Below are 18,169 nucleotides of genomic sequence, written 5' to 3'. Positions count from 1 at the left end.
TTATGTGTCCACAATGCCTTTATTAAAAAAAAAATTATTCATTATCAATCAATTAAATGAAAAAATTAAAAAAATATAATTAATAAAGTCAACCATATTAACTACTTGAGAGATTTTGTGACAACGAGAGTATTCAAATCACACAACAAATTGAAGTGAGAACTACCTCGCAATGTCCTTGTTTGACAATCAGCAGTTAGCGGTTAACGTTAGCGGATTATACTAGCGAATTTGACCAGCGAATTTATTTAATTATTAACATTGGGTAGAAAAAATGACCGTCAAATTATTAAATCAAATGAATGGTTCATATTGTTCAGGTTTTAATTTTTTCTTTTAAGATTTTCTAATTTATCCTTAATTATATGATTATCCATTTAACTTTTCCGTTAATTCACCGTTAGTCTAATTCTAATATCAAAGTCTAATATAGAATTATAACTACACCATTAATCTAATTTTAATATTAAAGTCTTAATAGAACTTAACCACAAATCCTAATGTCGGAATCTCCTCAAACAATATTAGTATATATTTAATATTTTATGTCCTTTTTTATTTGTTCTCCCTTATGTCCCGTATTTGGTTTCAACGATACCTATACAATTATTTTATTGACAATTATAATCAATCTTGACTATATTATCTTGCATTTGTAAACTTAGAATTACCTATTTAACCCGCACGGGTTTAACTCAATGGTTTAGTGGGTAGTATTTGGGAGAAGAGACGAAGGTTTGAACCTCGGCGGCAGCAGTGCGGGAATTATGTCCAAAGTGGGCAAATTCCTTGTGCATATCAGCATTTGGCCCTGTCTGCTGAACCATTGAGTCACCGTGATTTACAACTTCCCACAATGCTCTGTCGGGTCGGAGTGTAGGGGGGCCCTTGGGGTTGGGGACTCAACCTTTGGGAGAAGAATTACCTATTTAAATACGCAAATTCAACATTCAATTATCTATGCATGAACAATTTCAATATAATCCTGTCTTAATATACTTTAAAGTACTTATTTAAAAAAAAGCATTGGGCATTATCTCAATCGCGTAAAAAACTAGTATATAAAATAAAATTAAATAACATTTTCACATATTTGAGTCTATAAATATCGAATGAAACTGTAGTTGTGTTGAACTGAAACTGCAGTGTATACAAAATGAAACTGAATAACAGAGTCACTTTTTGCGAACGGGTGTGGAACGGCGGAAACAAATGTCGTTTCTTTTCATTTAACAAAACGACATCGTTTTAATGCACGGTGCATAATCGATTATTCAACGCGGTGCACGATATGATTTGCGTTGGATTTTGAGTGTCACATCCGAGGTCGACTCTATAGGTATATAGTTGACTATGATTTCGTGTCCAAGATAAACCTCATTATTCGAGTTGGGTATTTATGCTGTCAATATTATAAATAGATTAGAACAATTTATTATGTTAGAATCTTATTTAATATATATATATATATATGGTGAAATTAAATTATAAAAATACATATAAATTTTTTTATTTTTTATTTTTTGAAAGGAAAGGATATCATTAAAGGAAAGGATATCATATAAATTAAGTGTTCATGAGTGAGTTGCTATCATTTTATTTTTGCTTCTCAAGTTCTACTGCATATTTGCTAGATGTATGTGCAATCGTTATATCCTACACCACGGCGCACATAGCACTGTGCGTCTCCCAAAACGACGTCGTTTTGGGTAGTGTTGGGAGGCGCGGTAGGAAGTTGCTGAGATTATGTGTATTTGTTCATAACGTTATGTGTATTGGTTCATACAGTTATGTGTATTTTTTATACAATTATGTACATTCTTTTTATACAATTATGTACATCCGAATCAGAAAATTTGTGTGTATTATGTTAAGAGTTGATGTGTATTATGTTAAAAGTTTATGTTTATTATGTATTATGTTAGATTATGTGTATTATCTTTTAAAAAGAGTATGTATATTTTGTTATATAATTATGTACATTCATGTATAACATTATGTGTATTCTAGTATAACATTATGTACATTCTTGAACAGCGGGTTTTTTTTAAAAGAAAAAACTACTGCCATTCACTGGGGCGAAAAATTTCAAAAAAAAATAAAAATTAAAACGACGCCGTTTTGCATCTGGACGCATAGTGCAACGCGCGCCGTGGTGTAGGATATAAATTGCGATGTATGTGATGTTAATAATCCATGAACCATATTAGGCAGATCAACTGGTGTGAATATGGTGGCCCAAGCCCAAGATGCAACCGGCCCATATAGAACGAGTGTAAATGATCCAGCCCATGACTCAATCACACCGCAAATTATGGCAATTTATATTGTGCATCAGGGCGCGCTTTGTATTGTGCACCCTGATGCAAAACGACGTCGTTTTACATAATAGTATAAAAAATACACATAATTATATAAAAAATACACATAATTGTATGAACAAATACACATAATAATATAAACAAATACACATAATCACGTTGACTCCCTTCCGCACCTCCCAAAACAACGTCATTTTGTTAGGCGCGGGACGCACAGTGCTGCGCGCCGTGGTGCAGGGTATAACGATTGGCAAATTATACTGTGTATCATGATTTACATTGCAAGGTAGACCATTGATAGATGGTATTTTTAGTATAGATTGATTATTTATTTATTTTTTTAAATGCTACTGACTCTATTTTTTTGAATGTTTATTTTTAATATATTATAAATTTATTTTTAGATAATATACTAAAAATGGATATACAACACAATAACAATAAACATTCAGAAAATAAACTTAGTACACTAAAATGAACTCGTATGTAAGACGAAGGATGACTAAGTAAATCATCTTGATGAGTCTGAAACTAATAAGTTGTTGAGTGTTGGATAGAGTCATTGTGGAGACGGATTCATAAGCGATGATTCATGCCATTAAGGGGGAGAGTGATACTCGCTCGGAGATTGAAACGTTGATTACTGATTGCAAAGCTTTCATGGGGCGAATTTGTGATTGTGAAATCACCCATGTTCTTCGGAAAAGCAACCAGTGTGTAGATTGCATTGCTAATTTGGGGCAAGGCAGTTAGATAGTGGCAGGAGGACTTTGATCTTGGAGCACCCCCGAAAGGCGTAAAGGGCATCTTGAAGAGGGATGCAAGATGTGTGGCTATTAGAAGAGTTTACTAACCATTGGAACATTTTGATCCTTAAAGAGCACCCAAAAAAAAAAAAAAAAGTTTAGCTACCTATTAAGAGTGACTCAAAAATCGAATGAGTTGACCTGATTGACATTTCTAATCCTAAGTACACCTCAAGTTTGCGGACCAACTTATCAATGCATAATTATTGTTTAAAGAATGGAAAATGGCCAAATAGGCCCTTGAACTTTGCTTAAAAATGCAAGTAAGCCCCTGAACTTCAAAAAAGTTCAATTAAACACCTTGTTAAAATGTGTCAACTAAGTCCAATTTACCGGTAAAATTCTTACCGTCAATCATGTTCATGATCGTTAAAAAAAAAAAAAATGCCAGCGTCATTTTCCGGTCTTCTCCACCGGATAAGACAGTCTGGTCGTCTTCTCCATGGAGAATTCGACTAGCCCAGTCGTCTTCTCCATGGAGTTCTCCCATGGAGAAGGCGACCAGATCTAGTCATCTCTTCCATGGAGGAGACGACCAGACCGGTCGTCTCCTCCATGGAGAAGATCACCGTCTAGTCCCCTTCTCCAATGGAGAATGGGACCATTGGTCGTCTTTTCCAGCGAAGAAGATGACCAGTGACGGTTGTCGATCTTTTTAAAAGACGCCGAAAATTTTTTATCGTCAGAATTATCGTTTGAGTATTTAATTGCACTTTTTTAGAGTTTAAAGGCTTAATCGTACTTTTGAGTAAATTCAATGGCTTATTGATCATTTTTCCTTTAAAGAAAGATGGCAGGTGGATCAAATTCATTCAATGAAATAGAAAGTTTTGTGTATTGTACAAAGTCCATATTAGACAATAGATATGTAGACGTGGTATATCCCTCCAGCCCTCATTCATCACCCCCCAAAAAAAAAAAAAAGGGAGAGTTGCTTGTAATGGTAAAAATAGTTAAACTCATGCTATAAAATGTACCATTTATAAATTATGAAAAAAAAAATAGAGCTTGGATTATATCTTTATTTTTTTTCTAATACTTACTAATCTTTAAATAGTAAAATAATATTTATTTGATTTAATCCTTAGAATATTGGTAAATACTTTATTTAAAATAGTTATAGGTAGAACTTTGCAATTGGAGTCTAACATCATCTCTGCTTTAAATTAGTAACAATTTAATGTAACAATTAAAATTGTTAAAAACTAATTATTGAACCCAATTATTCAATAAATTTTGTAAAGTAATAATTATTAAAAAAATTTACATCTATGTTGTTATAAATGAGATATGTTACCAAGACTATGTGGTCTAATGGTATCCGGGTTGGACTTCCATTTGAAAAGATGATGAGTTCAAGCCTTAGTGGAGACGTTATTGGTTCTTTGTGTAATACTACACTGTATTAGGGCCAGTAACATTCAAAAAAAAAAAGAGATATGTTTACTTCAACTATCTTGTTTTTTGTTTATTCAATTTTTATTCTCTATTATTTATTTTTAAATTGAATAAATGTAAAAAATAAACATGTTGTACGGAGCATATAATAAAAAACTTTATTCAGCTAGGAAGCAGCTTGGTAAATTATTCTGTGGACCAAGGTGAACATTGCAATATTAACCTGAGTCTAAAATACACAATTTATATATTGAATTTCACAATTTTATAAAAGGGTAAATTGTGAACATTAAGCATGTAAATTGTGTATTTTAGACACGGACCCTGGTCCATGGCAATCGTTATGCTGTGCAACCTTGTGCACCACGGCTGCGAACGGCGTCGTTTCACTATGGTGGAGTAACGGTGTCGTTAGTGGCACCGTTTAACTCCACCAATTTTATTATTATTTTTTTTTTAACTCCAATCGACGGGGTTTCAACCATTTTCGGTGTGGATATATAGTTCACTAATTCTGGATATATAGTTCATTAATTATGGATACATAGTTCACTAATTCTGAATATATAGTTCATTAATTCTGGATATGAGTTTTTTGCACTTTTGGTCCCACGACTTTTAAAACTTGTAGAATTGGTCCACGACTATGACTTTCTTAGCAAAGTTGGTCCTTCCGGTGCATTTTCCGTTCAATTTTTGCCCGAAAAATTTACTCCCCATTTTAACATGGGTAATATTGTCTTTTCCATCTCACAAACTAATGACATAAATAAATAAATAAACAGCTAAAAAATTTTGGCGTTTAGCGAGGAGGGTGAAACTGAAAGTGGAATTGAAATTGGGTGTCTTTTAATTTCAATCATCGTACCACTGACTGTGTTTAATTAATTAATTTATTTATGTCATTAGTTTGTGAGATGAAAAATACAATATTACCCATATTAAAATGGTGAGTACAATTTTCTGGCAAAAATTGAACATAAAATACACCGGCCACCGGAATGACCAAATTTGCTAAGAAAGTCATAGTCGTGGATCAAAGTTGTTAGTGACACCATAACTATGGGACCAAAAGTGCAAAAAACTCTTCTAGATATATAGTTCATTAATTCTGAATTTATCGTTCATTAATTATGAATATATAGTTCATTCATTTTGAATACACAGACGCAGCGAACTGCCATAAGCAAAACATAGTACTAGTAACCGATGTGGATATATATTTCATTAATTATGGATATATAATTCATTAATTCTAGATATATAGCACAACATAACGTCGTTAATGACAATAAAAAATAAATTATTATTTTTTAAGTCGAATGCTCAAAACGACACCATTTTTGTAATGGTGCACACAATTACACCACATAATTTGCCCGTCCATGGTATAACAAGTGAAGCAATTTGTCACCCTTGTAGTTTTGAATAATAAAACAATATTTATTTCTATGGGCTAATGGACCAGACAGAAGACAGTCAGAAATATTTATAATTTGTGATAAAATATGCTTAGAAAAATGAAATACCCAGAATGCCCTTGCGTATTTGCTTAGTGAAGATATAATTACGAAGAAAATTAAAAAATAAATTAGGGGCTAAATAAAAAAAAAAAAAAAAATCTCAAAAAAAAAAAAAAACCCAAATTGCTGTGTTCTTCGTCTGGTCTTCCCCTTCTCCCTGGACCCTGTCACAGCTGTATCTCAATTCTCAAGGCTCGATTCCCTCTCGTCAATCGCTTCTCCGTTACAGAGTTTCCGCGTACTGCACCGCAATACTTGTTGCCGCCCAGAGGGCCTAATTTGGAACCAAAATATAATGTACGGAGGCGCCGGGAAGCATGGCCGCGGTGGCGGCGGAGGAGGCCGTGGCAACGGCGCCGGCAAGCGCAACATCCACTCATCATTTCACACGCCTCCTATTCAGAGGTCTTCTGGTGTCTCCGGAGGCCGCCTGTCAGGCGGCAGTGGAGCCGCTGGTCCCCGCAACCGTGGCGGCATCTCTTCTGCCCCCAATTCATCTGCTCCTTCCAATGCGGTAGAGGAGAGTTTTAACCTCGTTACTAAAAATCCTTTGGACTTCGCAATGATAATTCGGCTGGCGCCGGGCCTCGTGGAGGAGATCAAGCGCGTGGAGGATGAGGGGGGCATGGCGCAGATCAAATTTGATGCAAATGCTAATAATTGTATCGGAAACGTGAGTATTTGAATTAATTTGCCTTTTTTATTCTCTGGATTATGATTTTATTCTGATGTTGAAATTTAAACTTGGAATTTCGCTTTGTGGAGCATGCTGCATTTGGAGAAGCCAAAAAGTTTGTGGCATCTAGATGTCAGCCAGTTGAATTCATGTGTTCCTATGGGTAGTGTATTCATACGGGAAGATAATACAGTATATTTTAAACTAACACTGATAAATAAGTGGAACTACAAACTTCATTTAGCTTTCAAAATGTTCATTCCTGCTCCATTAAAGAAATTGCTTCTCCCATGTGGGATTCCAGACTTACCCCACTTGTTGGGAAGGAGAAACTTGGCATTTTTAGGTTCAAACTGCTCTTGACTAATTTGATCCATTGGAGGTTCATCTACATTAAGTCAGACTGGGGCAAGATTTTATGGAGTCAAGACTGATACCCAATATGATTGCTGGAAGCATTGGATTTTAAATTTTACAGTTTTACACCAATTTCCTCTAAGGAATTAGAGAACAATTTTTTTAGAAGAAGCTTTTCTCATGAAAAGTTTTGATCAGTTCATTTCCTACCTGAGGTTGCTTGGGGTCTGGAAAACTATGAATTTCCATCTGTTGAGACATACTCTTGGATTTTGCTGCGTCAAGGGTTTTTGTCAACTGCTTAGATGCTAGCATAGTTTTGGGCTGCTTATTTTAAATTGGTCATGGCATTAAGATAGGCTTTTTTTTATCAGGTTATTAATGTGGGCAGTAAGGACTTTAGATTCACATGGTCACGAGATGGGGGAGACCTCTGTGACATATATGAAGAGCAGCAAAGTGGTGAAGATGGAAATGGCCTGCTAGTAGAATCAGGTAGCGCTTGGAGAAAGCTGAATGTACAGCGCGTTTTGGATGAATCAACTAAAAATCATGTGAAAATGCTATCTGAGGAAGCTGAGAGGAAGTCTAAATCGCGCAAGTATGCTCTCTTTTTATTAAAATTGGGATTATTTGTATCTATGTAATTGGTGTTTGCACAGTCAGTGATCCATCAATGAATTTTGAAATAACATTAGAATCTACTTTGATTATATTTGCTACATACTTTTATCCTTACTCTGTTAAAATCCTCTGAAAATAGAGCCATCGTTTTAGACCATGGAAATCCATCTACAAAGAGTCAAGTGAAGGCAATGGCTGCTGTTGAAGGTACTCTTTTGTTTCTACTTTTTCAGCATCTGAATGCTTTCTGATTTCTATGTTTTTCTTTGCCCTTGCTGAGGTGAAGTGTGTCACTGCATGTAAGATAAATGTCTTTCTGATTACACTTGTAGGCTTGTAGCATTGGCAATCTAAAAGACCTACTTTATATTTTCAGGTAATCCATGGAGAGCAGGTTTCAAGCAACCTCCTCTCAAGAAAAGGAAAGCTGATCCACCACCAGGTATTTTCTGATCAATATTCAATTTAGTGTTTTCTCAATAGATTTTATTTTTCCGTAATATCCCATTCAAAAATATGTTAATTTCAAGACCATTTGGTCTTTAAATTTGATTCTAAATCTTTTATTTGTTTTCCTTTTACATGTTCATGTTTCATACCTTGCACTAACTGTAGGTGGCTCTTCTAGACCTCCTTATAAATCCAGTTTATCCACAATAACTCCTTCAAAGGGAAGGCCTTCCACTTCACCTTTATCTTCTCCATTTCATCCATCTGGTAACCCAGCATCTCCATTTGGGAGTGGTCTCCAGAAAAGCCAGACAACTGTGGAAGAAGTTCCCACTCAACCCATGAATAAAACTGCTAGCTCCGACAAAGAAATTCCACCAAACCATGTGAACAGTATTGGGGCACAAAATATGCCCGGGTGCAAAAGGAGTACGGATTGCAAGCCTTCCAATCTACGTAGCTTGTTGATTTCTGCCCTTGTGGAAAACCAATCAAATGGAATGAGCCTTAAGGTATGCGAGTAAAATGGATTTTAGATGTGTTAGTTTAGTTTAGTTGTTGTGGGAATCGGATCTAGTAATTCTTCTTTACTTTTCCAGTGTTCATTTCTTGGCATATAATTCTTGCTGAATTTGTTAGTGCATATATGAATTCATTCAATCTCTGTCAATGCATCAGGTTTTTATATGATTTCTTCTGAATTCTTAGGCCTTGGAGAAAGCTGTTGGAGATGTTTTTCCAAACTCAGCAAGACAAATTGAGCCAATCCTTAAAAAGGCAAGTAATGGAGGTTTTTTGGTTTTAAGCCTTTAATTACTGTAAAAGAGGGAGTAATAGAAAATTTAGTTAAGCAACCCTAAGCCACGCAAAAGAATTTCAAGTTGACCATTACACTTTAGATAGAAAATTGAAGGAGAGAAAAAGGAGCTATAGATGGAAGTCATAGAACAATGGTTGGTTCTCTTATATTTTGGGCTTCCACCATAATTCTCTACTGGGAAAAGAGACATTAAAGATAAAGTAAAAGGGTTAGATTAATTGTTCTTGTTAACTACTGGTTTTCTTATCGTTACTAATTTTTTGTGAGATTTATGCAGTATCTTTTAACTTTCATTCTCTTGTGCATTTTGCATGGCAGATTGCAAATTTTCAGGCTCCAGGTAGATATTTTCTAAAACCAGGAGTGGAGATGGAAAGCTTCAAGACACCTATGGCTGAAAGTGGAAGGTAATTACCAATATGTTCTTGCTTTTCCAGATTATCAAATTCACATATTTCCTTTATTACTTGAAGTTTAGTGCATAAAATTGCTTAAATCAAAGACGAAACGAATGCATGTAGGGCTGTAAGAATTTAGTTATTATGGCAATAGGTTAGTGTGCTTCTGTGAAAGTTTAGGTGTTAGGATGACAAGTTACTAGACCATAGTAAAATAACATCTAAGAACAAAGAAGTTGGCATTGCAAAGGGACTGCATAACTTGTTTGCATTTCTTCAGTACAGTCATCTTGACATTTTGATCTATCTATAAGATACTAGATATGCAGAGGTTTGTCTTAAAGCATTAGGTGCTTCCGCATCAGTGAGTTGTCAGAATTCCTTGAGCACTACTATGTTTATTGTTTATCCTATATATTTCTTTTTAATTTCATGGATTCCTTGTGACATTAGACTCATAGTTTTAGCACAAGGATAGCTATTCCATGCTCAATGCTTCTTAACATAGCCCAGGCTACTGAAGAATGTTCGCTTCATCGCTTGCAAAGATTGAAACTATTTATATAGAGTCTTCTGCTCTTTATAGTAATTAGGCTTTTTGTTTGATGCAGCACTTACTGGCTCTAATATTTTGCTTTTTGCTCTCCAGCTCTCCTGAAGAGAATTGTCACACACCACCTGCCCCCAATAAACATGACGAGTTCCCATCTTCACAACCCAGCTTTTCCATGAGAATTAATACCAATGAGTTGGAAGGGCAAGCACAGTTGAATTCTAAAACTGAAGAAGCATCTAATGCCTTAGAAGCAGTTGATATACTTGAGCAATCACCTGACTATTCTGGTGAGAAAAAGGTCTCCGACCACAATTTAGAGCCAGCAGATAGCTCTAGTGATAGTGGAAGTGATAGTGAAAGTGATAGCAGTGACAGTGGAAGTCAAAACAAAAGTAGTCCTCGGGGCAGTAGAAGTGTGAGCGGGAGTAGCAGTGATAGTGAAAGTGATGCCTCTTCCAACAGTAAGGAGCCATCTGATGTGGAAGTGGATATCATGAGTAGTGATGATGACCGAGAGGAAAAAGATAAACTGCAAGCTTCTGAACCTGGGTTATCAAAATCTCCCATTCCATCAGGAACTCAAGATATTGAGCATGGTCAGTTTGGGATTGATGAAATGGAACATGTTGATGTTGATGTTGATGTTATTGATACTGTGGAAATTGAGAACCACTTACAAGTTGGTGAACGTGGCTTGGAAAAGACCATTACTGATAAGGTACCTGTGAAGGAAGGCAAACAACGAACGGAAGAGACTGTACCTTCATCTGATCAAAATGAGAACCAAGAAAGCCAAGTCCAAGCAGCAATGTATAGTGGAACAGAAAGCATGACAAAAACAGGTTTCAAGCATGAGCAATCAGATAGCTTCAGAGCACCTAAAAGTAAGTCTAAAAGAGTTTCTGATGTAAAGCAGTTCGATGATAAACCTGATCGTACTAAAAGGTCAAAGACTGGAAGCATAAACCAACAGCAGAGTTCTGGTAGGAACCCAGTTTTTGCTGAGGGTTCTCAATATTCATCTCCTGATAGGCCCCTTGAATTCTCTTCCAAGGGTGTTGATGTGCCAATGGCTAATAGAATGGGTAGAGAAGGTACTTCTGATTTTTCTTCACAAAAAGGCTACAACCAAGCCTTTTCTGGAAACTCTCTTTCCGATTTTCATCAGCCAGATCAAAGACCTGTCGAATTCTCTGGACAGGGAAAAGCTGCTGCCACAGCAGAAAAACCAGTCAAATATGGAAATATATTGAGCCGCGGTGCTAAGTACTCTGAAAGTAGCTTTTCATTGAATGATGGTTTCCCCTCACAGAGAGATAAATTTAGTAAAGATTCAGTTCATGAAGATGGGATTCTTGATGAACAAAGAGCAACGAAAATTTCCAAAGAAGGTACAGGGGAATGGCATCAAACATCCATTGATCCCCAGTACCGGAGGTGTGATAATTTAGACCCTGGATGTTCTCCAAAGGAAAATAACACAAGTAATGTGGGAAGATCTGTAATGAACGGGCAAAATAAGAGACTTCAAAGAGAACTTTCAGACTTGGAGTTAGGTGAAGTTCGTGATTTCATGCCTGAGGAAACACCTGCATTGCAAAAACAGAGTGAGAGAAGAAGTTCCTTCAAAGGAGAGAACAAACCAACAAGTTCAGACCACTGGAATGTAGACACAAGTAAAGGAAAAGGGGCTAATAAGATTGTAGCAGGCTCAAAAAAAGCATCTCCACCTCATTCAAACATTGCAGGTGGTACTCCAGATGGCTTATTTAAGAGGAAGACCCTGGAACCTTACCCTGAAGATTGTACAAGACCTCAACAAAAATCTCAGCAACCTGTGTCTCAACAGAACCATTTCAGAGTTGATCAGAATGAAGTTGGATACCTTAACAAAGCAGCAGAAGCAAGTAGTAAAAACAGACAGAATGAAGCTGGAGGGAGCCCAGAGGTTTATGGAGATAATCGCAAAAAATTGCCTGGTGGAGCAGCAAAACGGCATGAGGCAAAACGGGGAGGTGGGCATATTTCTACTAAGGAAAGCAACATGCAGAAAGCTAATTTAGTTGCTGACCAAAATGGCAGGCGAAAGGATGCTTCTTTGACAGGGAGTAATGATGACCAGAAGCGGAAGGAATCTTCTCCAGATGAGATTAGTTGTTCATACTACAAGTATGAAAAGAAAGAGCCAGAGTTCAAGGGCCCAATAAAGGATTTCTCCCAGTAAGTATATCCATCTAATACTACAGATAAATTTCTCTACATTTTTAATCACTTAGGCAATCTATATTCTTGATTTGACTTTTTATCTTGTGTTCAACCTTGAGTAACGTATGTTGTGTTTTTTTCAGTGATCATGAAATTCTTATGTTTAAACTCAGCTCATATATCACTACATCTCTCTCTACAGGTATAAAGAGTATGTGCAGGAGTATTTAGAAAAGTATGAAAGTTATTGCTCACTAAACAAAACCTTAGAGTCTGACAGGTATCCTGAAGTTCAAATACATATGCTTGCTAAAGCTTTCAGATGGAAATTTCTTTACAAATTGTTTGATATAGTGCTTTGGGTTTATTTTCTTGATGCAATTCAGCTAACTGTCACATCTTATTACTGGAATGCTTTAGGATTAAGTTCAGTAAACTTGGAAAGGACCTGGAGGTTTGTAAAGGAAGGGACTTGGAGAGATACTATGTCATTTTGGAACAGTTGAAAGATTCTTATCGTCAATGTGGAGAAGTAAGTTCAATTTTCAGTTTTTGAATGCTTTCATTGCAATTGTGGTGGATTTGGATTTTGTTGCATTATTTTCCTATACAATTCGTATAGATGTGAAATCCATTATATTTACATCTAAACTATTTCAGCTATTTAATCAATTCACCATTTATTAAAGAAGTTGGAGATGTTCTTGTTTTAAGACATGAAGCATAAAATTCATAACCCACTTGCAGAACCTTTAGGTTCCTTGTCCAATTGCCAGTTAGTATAATTATTTTGTCAAAATGTTTAGGTTTTATGTTTGATTGTGTTAGAATAGTTAAGTGTGTTCCTAGATTAAGGTTAGGTTGGCTGCCTAAACTCAAGTTTGGAATCTTAAAATTATGAGGAACTTAATTATTTTACTTTCCTAGTACTTTAGGAATCCTAGAGATGAAGGATTTCTAGTTTCCCTATCATATCCCCCCTAATTAGCTCTCAATATTGTAATTCTTTTTAGAATTTTAATATGTTGAAGTCTATTGGAGTACATATATAAATGTTTTTCTCCTATGCTTGTTTCATTCTCCTGTTGCTTATGCCTCACCAATAGATGGTGACACTTTGCCACCTGCCAGACCACCATTTCATAATTTCTAATGCAGTACCATAGCCCACTAATATATGGCTTCTTAGCAGATTTTCAGGGAGGTAACTGTCCACTTAAAAAGCTCCCAAACAGTTTTTATCAGAAATTTTGCTGTTCTTTTCCACTTTTAAGCTCGTTCCAATTTTTGGTATTCGTGTTCCAAATATCATCAGATTTTTCTGAAGTTTCACAAGAGATGGAGCATTGAATTGTTGCAAGTTTCATGTCAATTCTGTGCTGGGGTAGCTTTACCAGTTCTTTCTGCTTATTCTATAAAGTGACCACAGCTCCAAAGAAGTTTTTTTTTTTTTTCTTCTTTTCTGGCTCTTTCCTCTACGATATGCTTTTCCTCATAAAATAACTACACACTGAAGAAGTCTTGTTTGGTTATTTCTTCTTCATGTTTAAAAAAAAAAATTAATTAATTAAAAGAACTGCTTTTTCTCAAACTAACTAGTGTCCTATTCCTTCCTGAAGTACCAGTTTTAGTTTCCATCAACAACCCCAACTAGAGTTCTTGTTTCAGTCCTGGCTTCACTTCAATTTCCAGTTTTTGCATTTGGTCTAGCTTCTATTTTTAGTTTCATGAATAAACTGTTCACTGCATTTTTATTAGATCATTGAGCCTTCAATAATTAGGATTTGCGTCAAATTTACTGGAGACCTTTGTTGATAATTTTTATGCAAGTTGGACGTGCAAGATTTGTCATTTTTCTATGCAAGTTTGACATATTTCATATGCTCCAACATGAGGGGGAGCTTAAAATAGTTGTGTGTTTTCCTGATTTGATGTTAGGGCAGCCACCTAAACACAAGAGTCTTATAAGTATTAGGTATTTGATACTTTAGTTTCCTAGTAACTTTAGGGGTCCTACAACATGTTTGGTTCACGGAATGAAAATTTAGGACATAGGAATGCTGTTCTATAACGAATAGAATAGGAATTATATTCCATGTTTGTTTCTCAGAGGGAATAGATTTAGGATTACAGAAGGAATCCTGTTCTAATTTCTGGTTGATTTAAGGAATAGATAAATTAATAAAATTACAAGAGTCTGCACACACACATTGACACATATATGTGTATTTGCAAAAGTGATATTTTTGGTATTATAATACTTCATACAATCCAATACATTCTATTCTATTGTAATACATGTTCATTCTCTTGTTCTTTATGCCTCACTGGCAGGTGGTGGCTTATAGCCACCCTATGGACCACCAATTTCAAATAGTCTGGATAATACTTTATGGGTGATGTTTTGCTGGATATAATTATTTGCTTTCCAATTTTCATCTGTTAATATAACATGAAGATAGATTGCTTTATTATACTGATGAATGGTGCAAACTATCTAGTGCAATCTACTGACATGAAAATACAATGCTGGTGCAGAGGCATAAACGACTCAAGAAAATATTTGTTGTGCTTCATGAAGAACTGAAGGTGATGATATAATCCATCTCTTACTACTAACTTTTGAGCCTTAGCTCTATCTTATTTACATTTCCAGATATTTAGAACTAGATATTATTTAATTCTTTGTAAGCATAATGCATATATGCCCAAATTCTAAAAATAGCATCTTGGTTTGCAGCATTTGAAGCAGATGATGACAGAATTTGCTGCTTCATATGCCAAAAATTGACAACCTGATTTCTCCCTGGTTTCGCCTATTTGAATACTTACCCTTTGGTGTCTCATGGAGAGAATTGCTCTGGATATTGCCATTTAATTTTGATGATTTGAGCGCATATGACAGTCTTCTTGTCGGTGAGAAATGCGGTCTCTGATGGTCCATTCACATGGAGCTCCAATATCCTTGTGCCCAGTAGCGACAAAAATGCTGTGGTTTGGTCGAGTGATCCAGTGCTCAATTTTGAAGAGTTTAGAGCAGTATACGAGGGAAGCGGCAGAAATAGTGGGTTGGTAGTAATGACATAATTGGATGTAAATAGAAATTGGAAAGTAAAATTTCTGTTTCAACTCATTTTTTTCTTCCTTTTTTTTTTTTTTCCTGTAGATTACTGGGAGCTGTTTTTTGTGTTGACACCTGCACCCATCCAGGTGCATTTCTTTTAGGTTTTTCATCACACTGTAACTCATGCATGTGATGATCCTACAAATGGTTTGGGTGAACTTGTAAGTAGTTATTGATTTACTAGATACTTGGAGAACATGAAGGAGCTGGTTCCAAAGATACGTGCCCATTACTGCTTCGATTGTATTGAGGTTGTTGATGAGTCCCACAAGGTTGGGAGATTGTGTCCAAACTTAGTTCCTCACTACTAACAAAATCAACACTACTAACTAACGGAAGGCAGTATAGTATTTCAGAAAAGAAATTAAGGTTAAAGATTAAAGTCTGTCTGCTGAGTTTAAGTCAACGTTATTTACATTTTTCCAAATACTTTTTCAGGCCAAGGTATAGAGGGCCCTTGGGTATATATTATATAGCCATAATGCCCTTCATCTAGACATTACATCCTGATTACTCAACTGCAACTTTTTTTTTTCTTTTTTTAAAATACTCATTCTCAAGTATTTTCAATCTAAATAATCTAAGCTCCCATCAACCTATGATCACCCACTTAGAATGCAACTTAATCAGCCACCGAATTGAATTTTGACCACCCATTTAGAATGCAACTTAATCAGCCACCAAATTGAATTGCCCAAGTTTATACTACACATCGCTACCTAACTCAAACCAAAAAGACTAACAAACAACTTCTACGATAAGTCAAATTTAGAAATTTATGATGAGCAAATCAGCTATCTGACTAACTCAACTCAGCTGGAGTTTGGCCTGCGGTAAGTTGCATTTGTCACTTCATTAATCAATGCATCAAACATGACTCGTTCCATATGGTTAACAAGATCTGATAGTTGAAATACAATTATAGTTAATGGGCACAACGGCAACTTTCTGGTGCAACAACTCAATAAAAATAGACACTAAGTATCAGCTCAGCTACAATGCAATTTTTGTCCAAAAACTGATAAATAAAAAGTGTCTCAACATCCAAGAAATTAAAGAGAAAAGACAAGCAAAATAAAAAAACTGGAAATCAGGATGATGTAGAGACAACAAGGAAATACTGCACTGCTTAAGCCTGCCTATTCCTCTTCTTCACACCAGATTTTGCAACCTTAAGGCTTCTGTTTACAGCACTCAACCTTGCAAGAGCTGCCTTCTTCAAGTCTGGTCTGTAATAGTTGTCAGCAACCTGCATTTGATAGTATGCTATTAGAAGAGAACAATATGGGAGCTCCATTTAGCTTTAATGGTAAAACAATAATCAATTTCAATAAAGACTAGATATTTTGATTTCAATAAAAAATTCATTACATTGTAGGAGTCCATGCTCACAATTTTTTCATTGATGTGTGTGAGACAAATTATGCAATGATCTGAATAGAGTTAAAATCAACAGCTATAGAAGGGGAGAGATAAAATCCTACAATATACATCACTTCAATATACACAACAACCAATAGTTAGCCTATCAACCAATTTTGACTTATTTGATTACTATTAGTTGTTTGACTTGGTTAAAAATCAATATGAGTGTTTGATTAATTAGCTTTTTTGTAACAACTAATTGTTCCAAAATGCTAAAATTCAAAAAGCTACTCAAAGTAGCTTTTTTGATAAGCTTTTTGAGAAAGTCATTTTATATGTAATCAGCTAACAGCTACGAGTTAATTTACCAAACACTTTTCTACAATAAACAAATGTTATCAACTAGTCAAACCTACTTACCCAATCGGCTAACAGCCATTTACCAAACACCCCCAACATGAATTATCTAATCTAAATATGGGAGTAACTTTACAGGCATTTTTAAAATTTAACCACATCAGATTGGGGCCAATAGCTGCCTCTCTTATACTTATGGAACAAGCAATTAAATAATTCATAGAAACATCTTAAGATGTGTACTATCAACTTGGAGCAAGGTCTAACACATACCTGATTGGTAACAGCCTTGGCCATGCGGCGGAACTCCTTCTTCATGACAGACTTGTTATGCAACTTAGCAGGCTTGTTCTGCTTCTTGGTCTTGGTTGTAGCAAGAACCACAGATTGATCTTTACCCCCTTGAATGGTCACAGTCTTCTTGTTTGCCAATCCTGTTAACCAATGCCAACAACAAACAGACCACAGTACTTTAGCAAGGGTATGAAAGCATTAAACTTTGATACAATTAAACAGACCAAAGCTCAATGCACGTAAATCTAGACAGCTATGCGATTTCCAATCTCAAAACCTACAGATATCCTTGATTTGTTATGAAACGCAAGTTATTTCGTGTTTATACTGTCTAAGCAACAAAAATAAACCGACATTTGAGCTTTCATAAATGCAAGCAGAAGAATGGAAGAAACAATAAAAATTAAAACCAAAGTTTCTGACTAACCGGAGTGCTTGTAGGAGTGAAGATTGAAGAGATTGTTGGGCTCTTTGCTGAAGACAACACCGGCGGTGCCGTTACCGAACTCCTTGACTAAGAAACAGTTGTTCTTCTTCACGATCTCCCACACGAGCTGCCCCGGCACTATAGCCATTTCTGCAAATTCAACAAACAACAGAAAAAACAAATCAGAAAAAAGCAAGCGTTTGTTACAATACACAGACACATAACAGTGGCCGTGAAAATTTACCGATAGAGAAGAGGAGACTGCTAGGGTTTTGCTCCGATGCTACTAAGAGTGCGAAAGGGTCAAAATGAGAGACGAGAAAATATTGCTTATATAGTGAGTTTTTAAACCCTACCCTATGCGAAAACGGTCCGACCCGGGTCATTCGGGAAACCCAACCCAGTCTCGGGTCGGGGTTAATGTTGAGTTCGGGTTAATATAACTAATCAATGGATTTAATTCAATTT

General features: G+C 35.8%; 2 protein-coding genes across 2 annotated transcripts; one reads left to right on the top strand and one right to left on the bottom strand.

Moving 5' to 3' along the window:
- The first annotated feature begins 6,141 nt into the window (after positions 1–6,141).
- LOC109190686 (dentin sialophosphoprotein) lies at positions 6,142–15,460 on the top strand. The gene is made up of 12 exons (XM_019341249.1): positions 6,142–6,721; positions 7,456–7,682; positions 7,845–7,912; positions 8,082–8,147; positions 8,321–8,667; positions 8,864–8,932; positions 9,294–9,382; positions 10,023–12,149; positions 12,337–12,414; positions 12,555–12,666; positions 14,673–14,723; positions 14,875–15,460. The coding sequence occupies exons 1-12, from the start codon at positions 6,344–6,346 to the stop codon at positions 14,923–14,925; spliced, it is 3,663 nt and encodes a 1,220-aa protein (XP_019196794.1). The 5' UTR covers positions 6,142–6,343; the 3' UTR covers positions 14,926–15,460.
- A 659-nt stretch (positions 15,461–16,119) lies between these two features.
- Positions 16,120–18,113, bottom strand: LOC109190840 (60S ribosomal protein L28-1-like). The gene is made up of 4 exons (XM_019341471.1): positions 17,946–18,113; positions 17,702–17,851; positions 17,254–17,414; positions 16,120–16,507 (listed from the first exon to the last, which is right to left on the bottom strand). Exons 1-4 carry the CDS (start codon positions 18,085–18,087, stop codon positions 16,388–16,390), a joined length of 573 nt encoding a protein of 190 aa, XP_019197016.1. The 5' UTR covers positions 18,088–18,113; the 3' UTR covers positions 16,120–16,387.
- Between the last annotated feature and the right edge of the window lie 56 nt (positions 18,114–18,169).

This window comes from Ipomoea nil, unplaced genomic scaffold, assembly GCF_001879475.1.
Source record: "Ipomoea nil cultivar Tokyo-kokei standard unplaced genomic scaffold, Asagao_1.1 scaffold1576, whole genome shotgun sequence".
Classification (NCBI taxonomy): domain Eukaryota; kingdom Viridiplantae; phylum Streptophyta; class Magnoliopsida; order Solanales; family Convolvulaceae; genus Ipomoea; species Ipomoea nil.
The sequence above is the reverse complement of the archived record's forward strand: the minus strand, read 5'-3'. Positions and strand labels throughout refer to the sequence as shown.

Bases quoted from the DNA above. Each gene is read 5' to 3' on its own strand.
- LOC109190686 (XM_019341249.1), top strand. From the start codon at position 6,344: ATGTACGGAGGCGCCGGGAAGCATGGCCGCGGTGGCGGCGGAGGAGGC. The intron at 7,913-8,081 runs GTACTCTTTTGT...TTATATTTTCAG, and splicing joins GGCAATGGCTGCTGTTGAAG to GTAATCCATGGAGAGCAGGT. The intron at 14,724-14,874 runs GTGATGATATAA...CTTGGTTTGCAG, and splicing joins TGCTTCATGAAGAACTGAAG to CATTTGAAGCAGATGATGAC.
- LOC109190840 (XM_019341471.1), bottom strand. From the start codon at position 18,087: ATGACCCGGGTCGGACCGTTTTCGCATAGGGTAGGGTTTAAAAACTCA. The intron at 17,852-17,945 runs GTAAATTTTCAC...TTGAATTTGCAG, and splicing joins CAGTCTCCTCTTCTCTATCG to AAATGGCTATAGTGCCGGGG. The intron at 16,508-17,253 runs GTATGTGTTAGA...TATCAAATGCAG, and splicing joins CCAAGGCTGTTACCAATCAG to GTTGCTGACAACTATTACAG.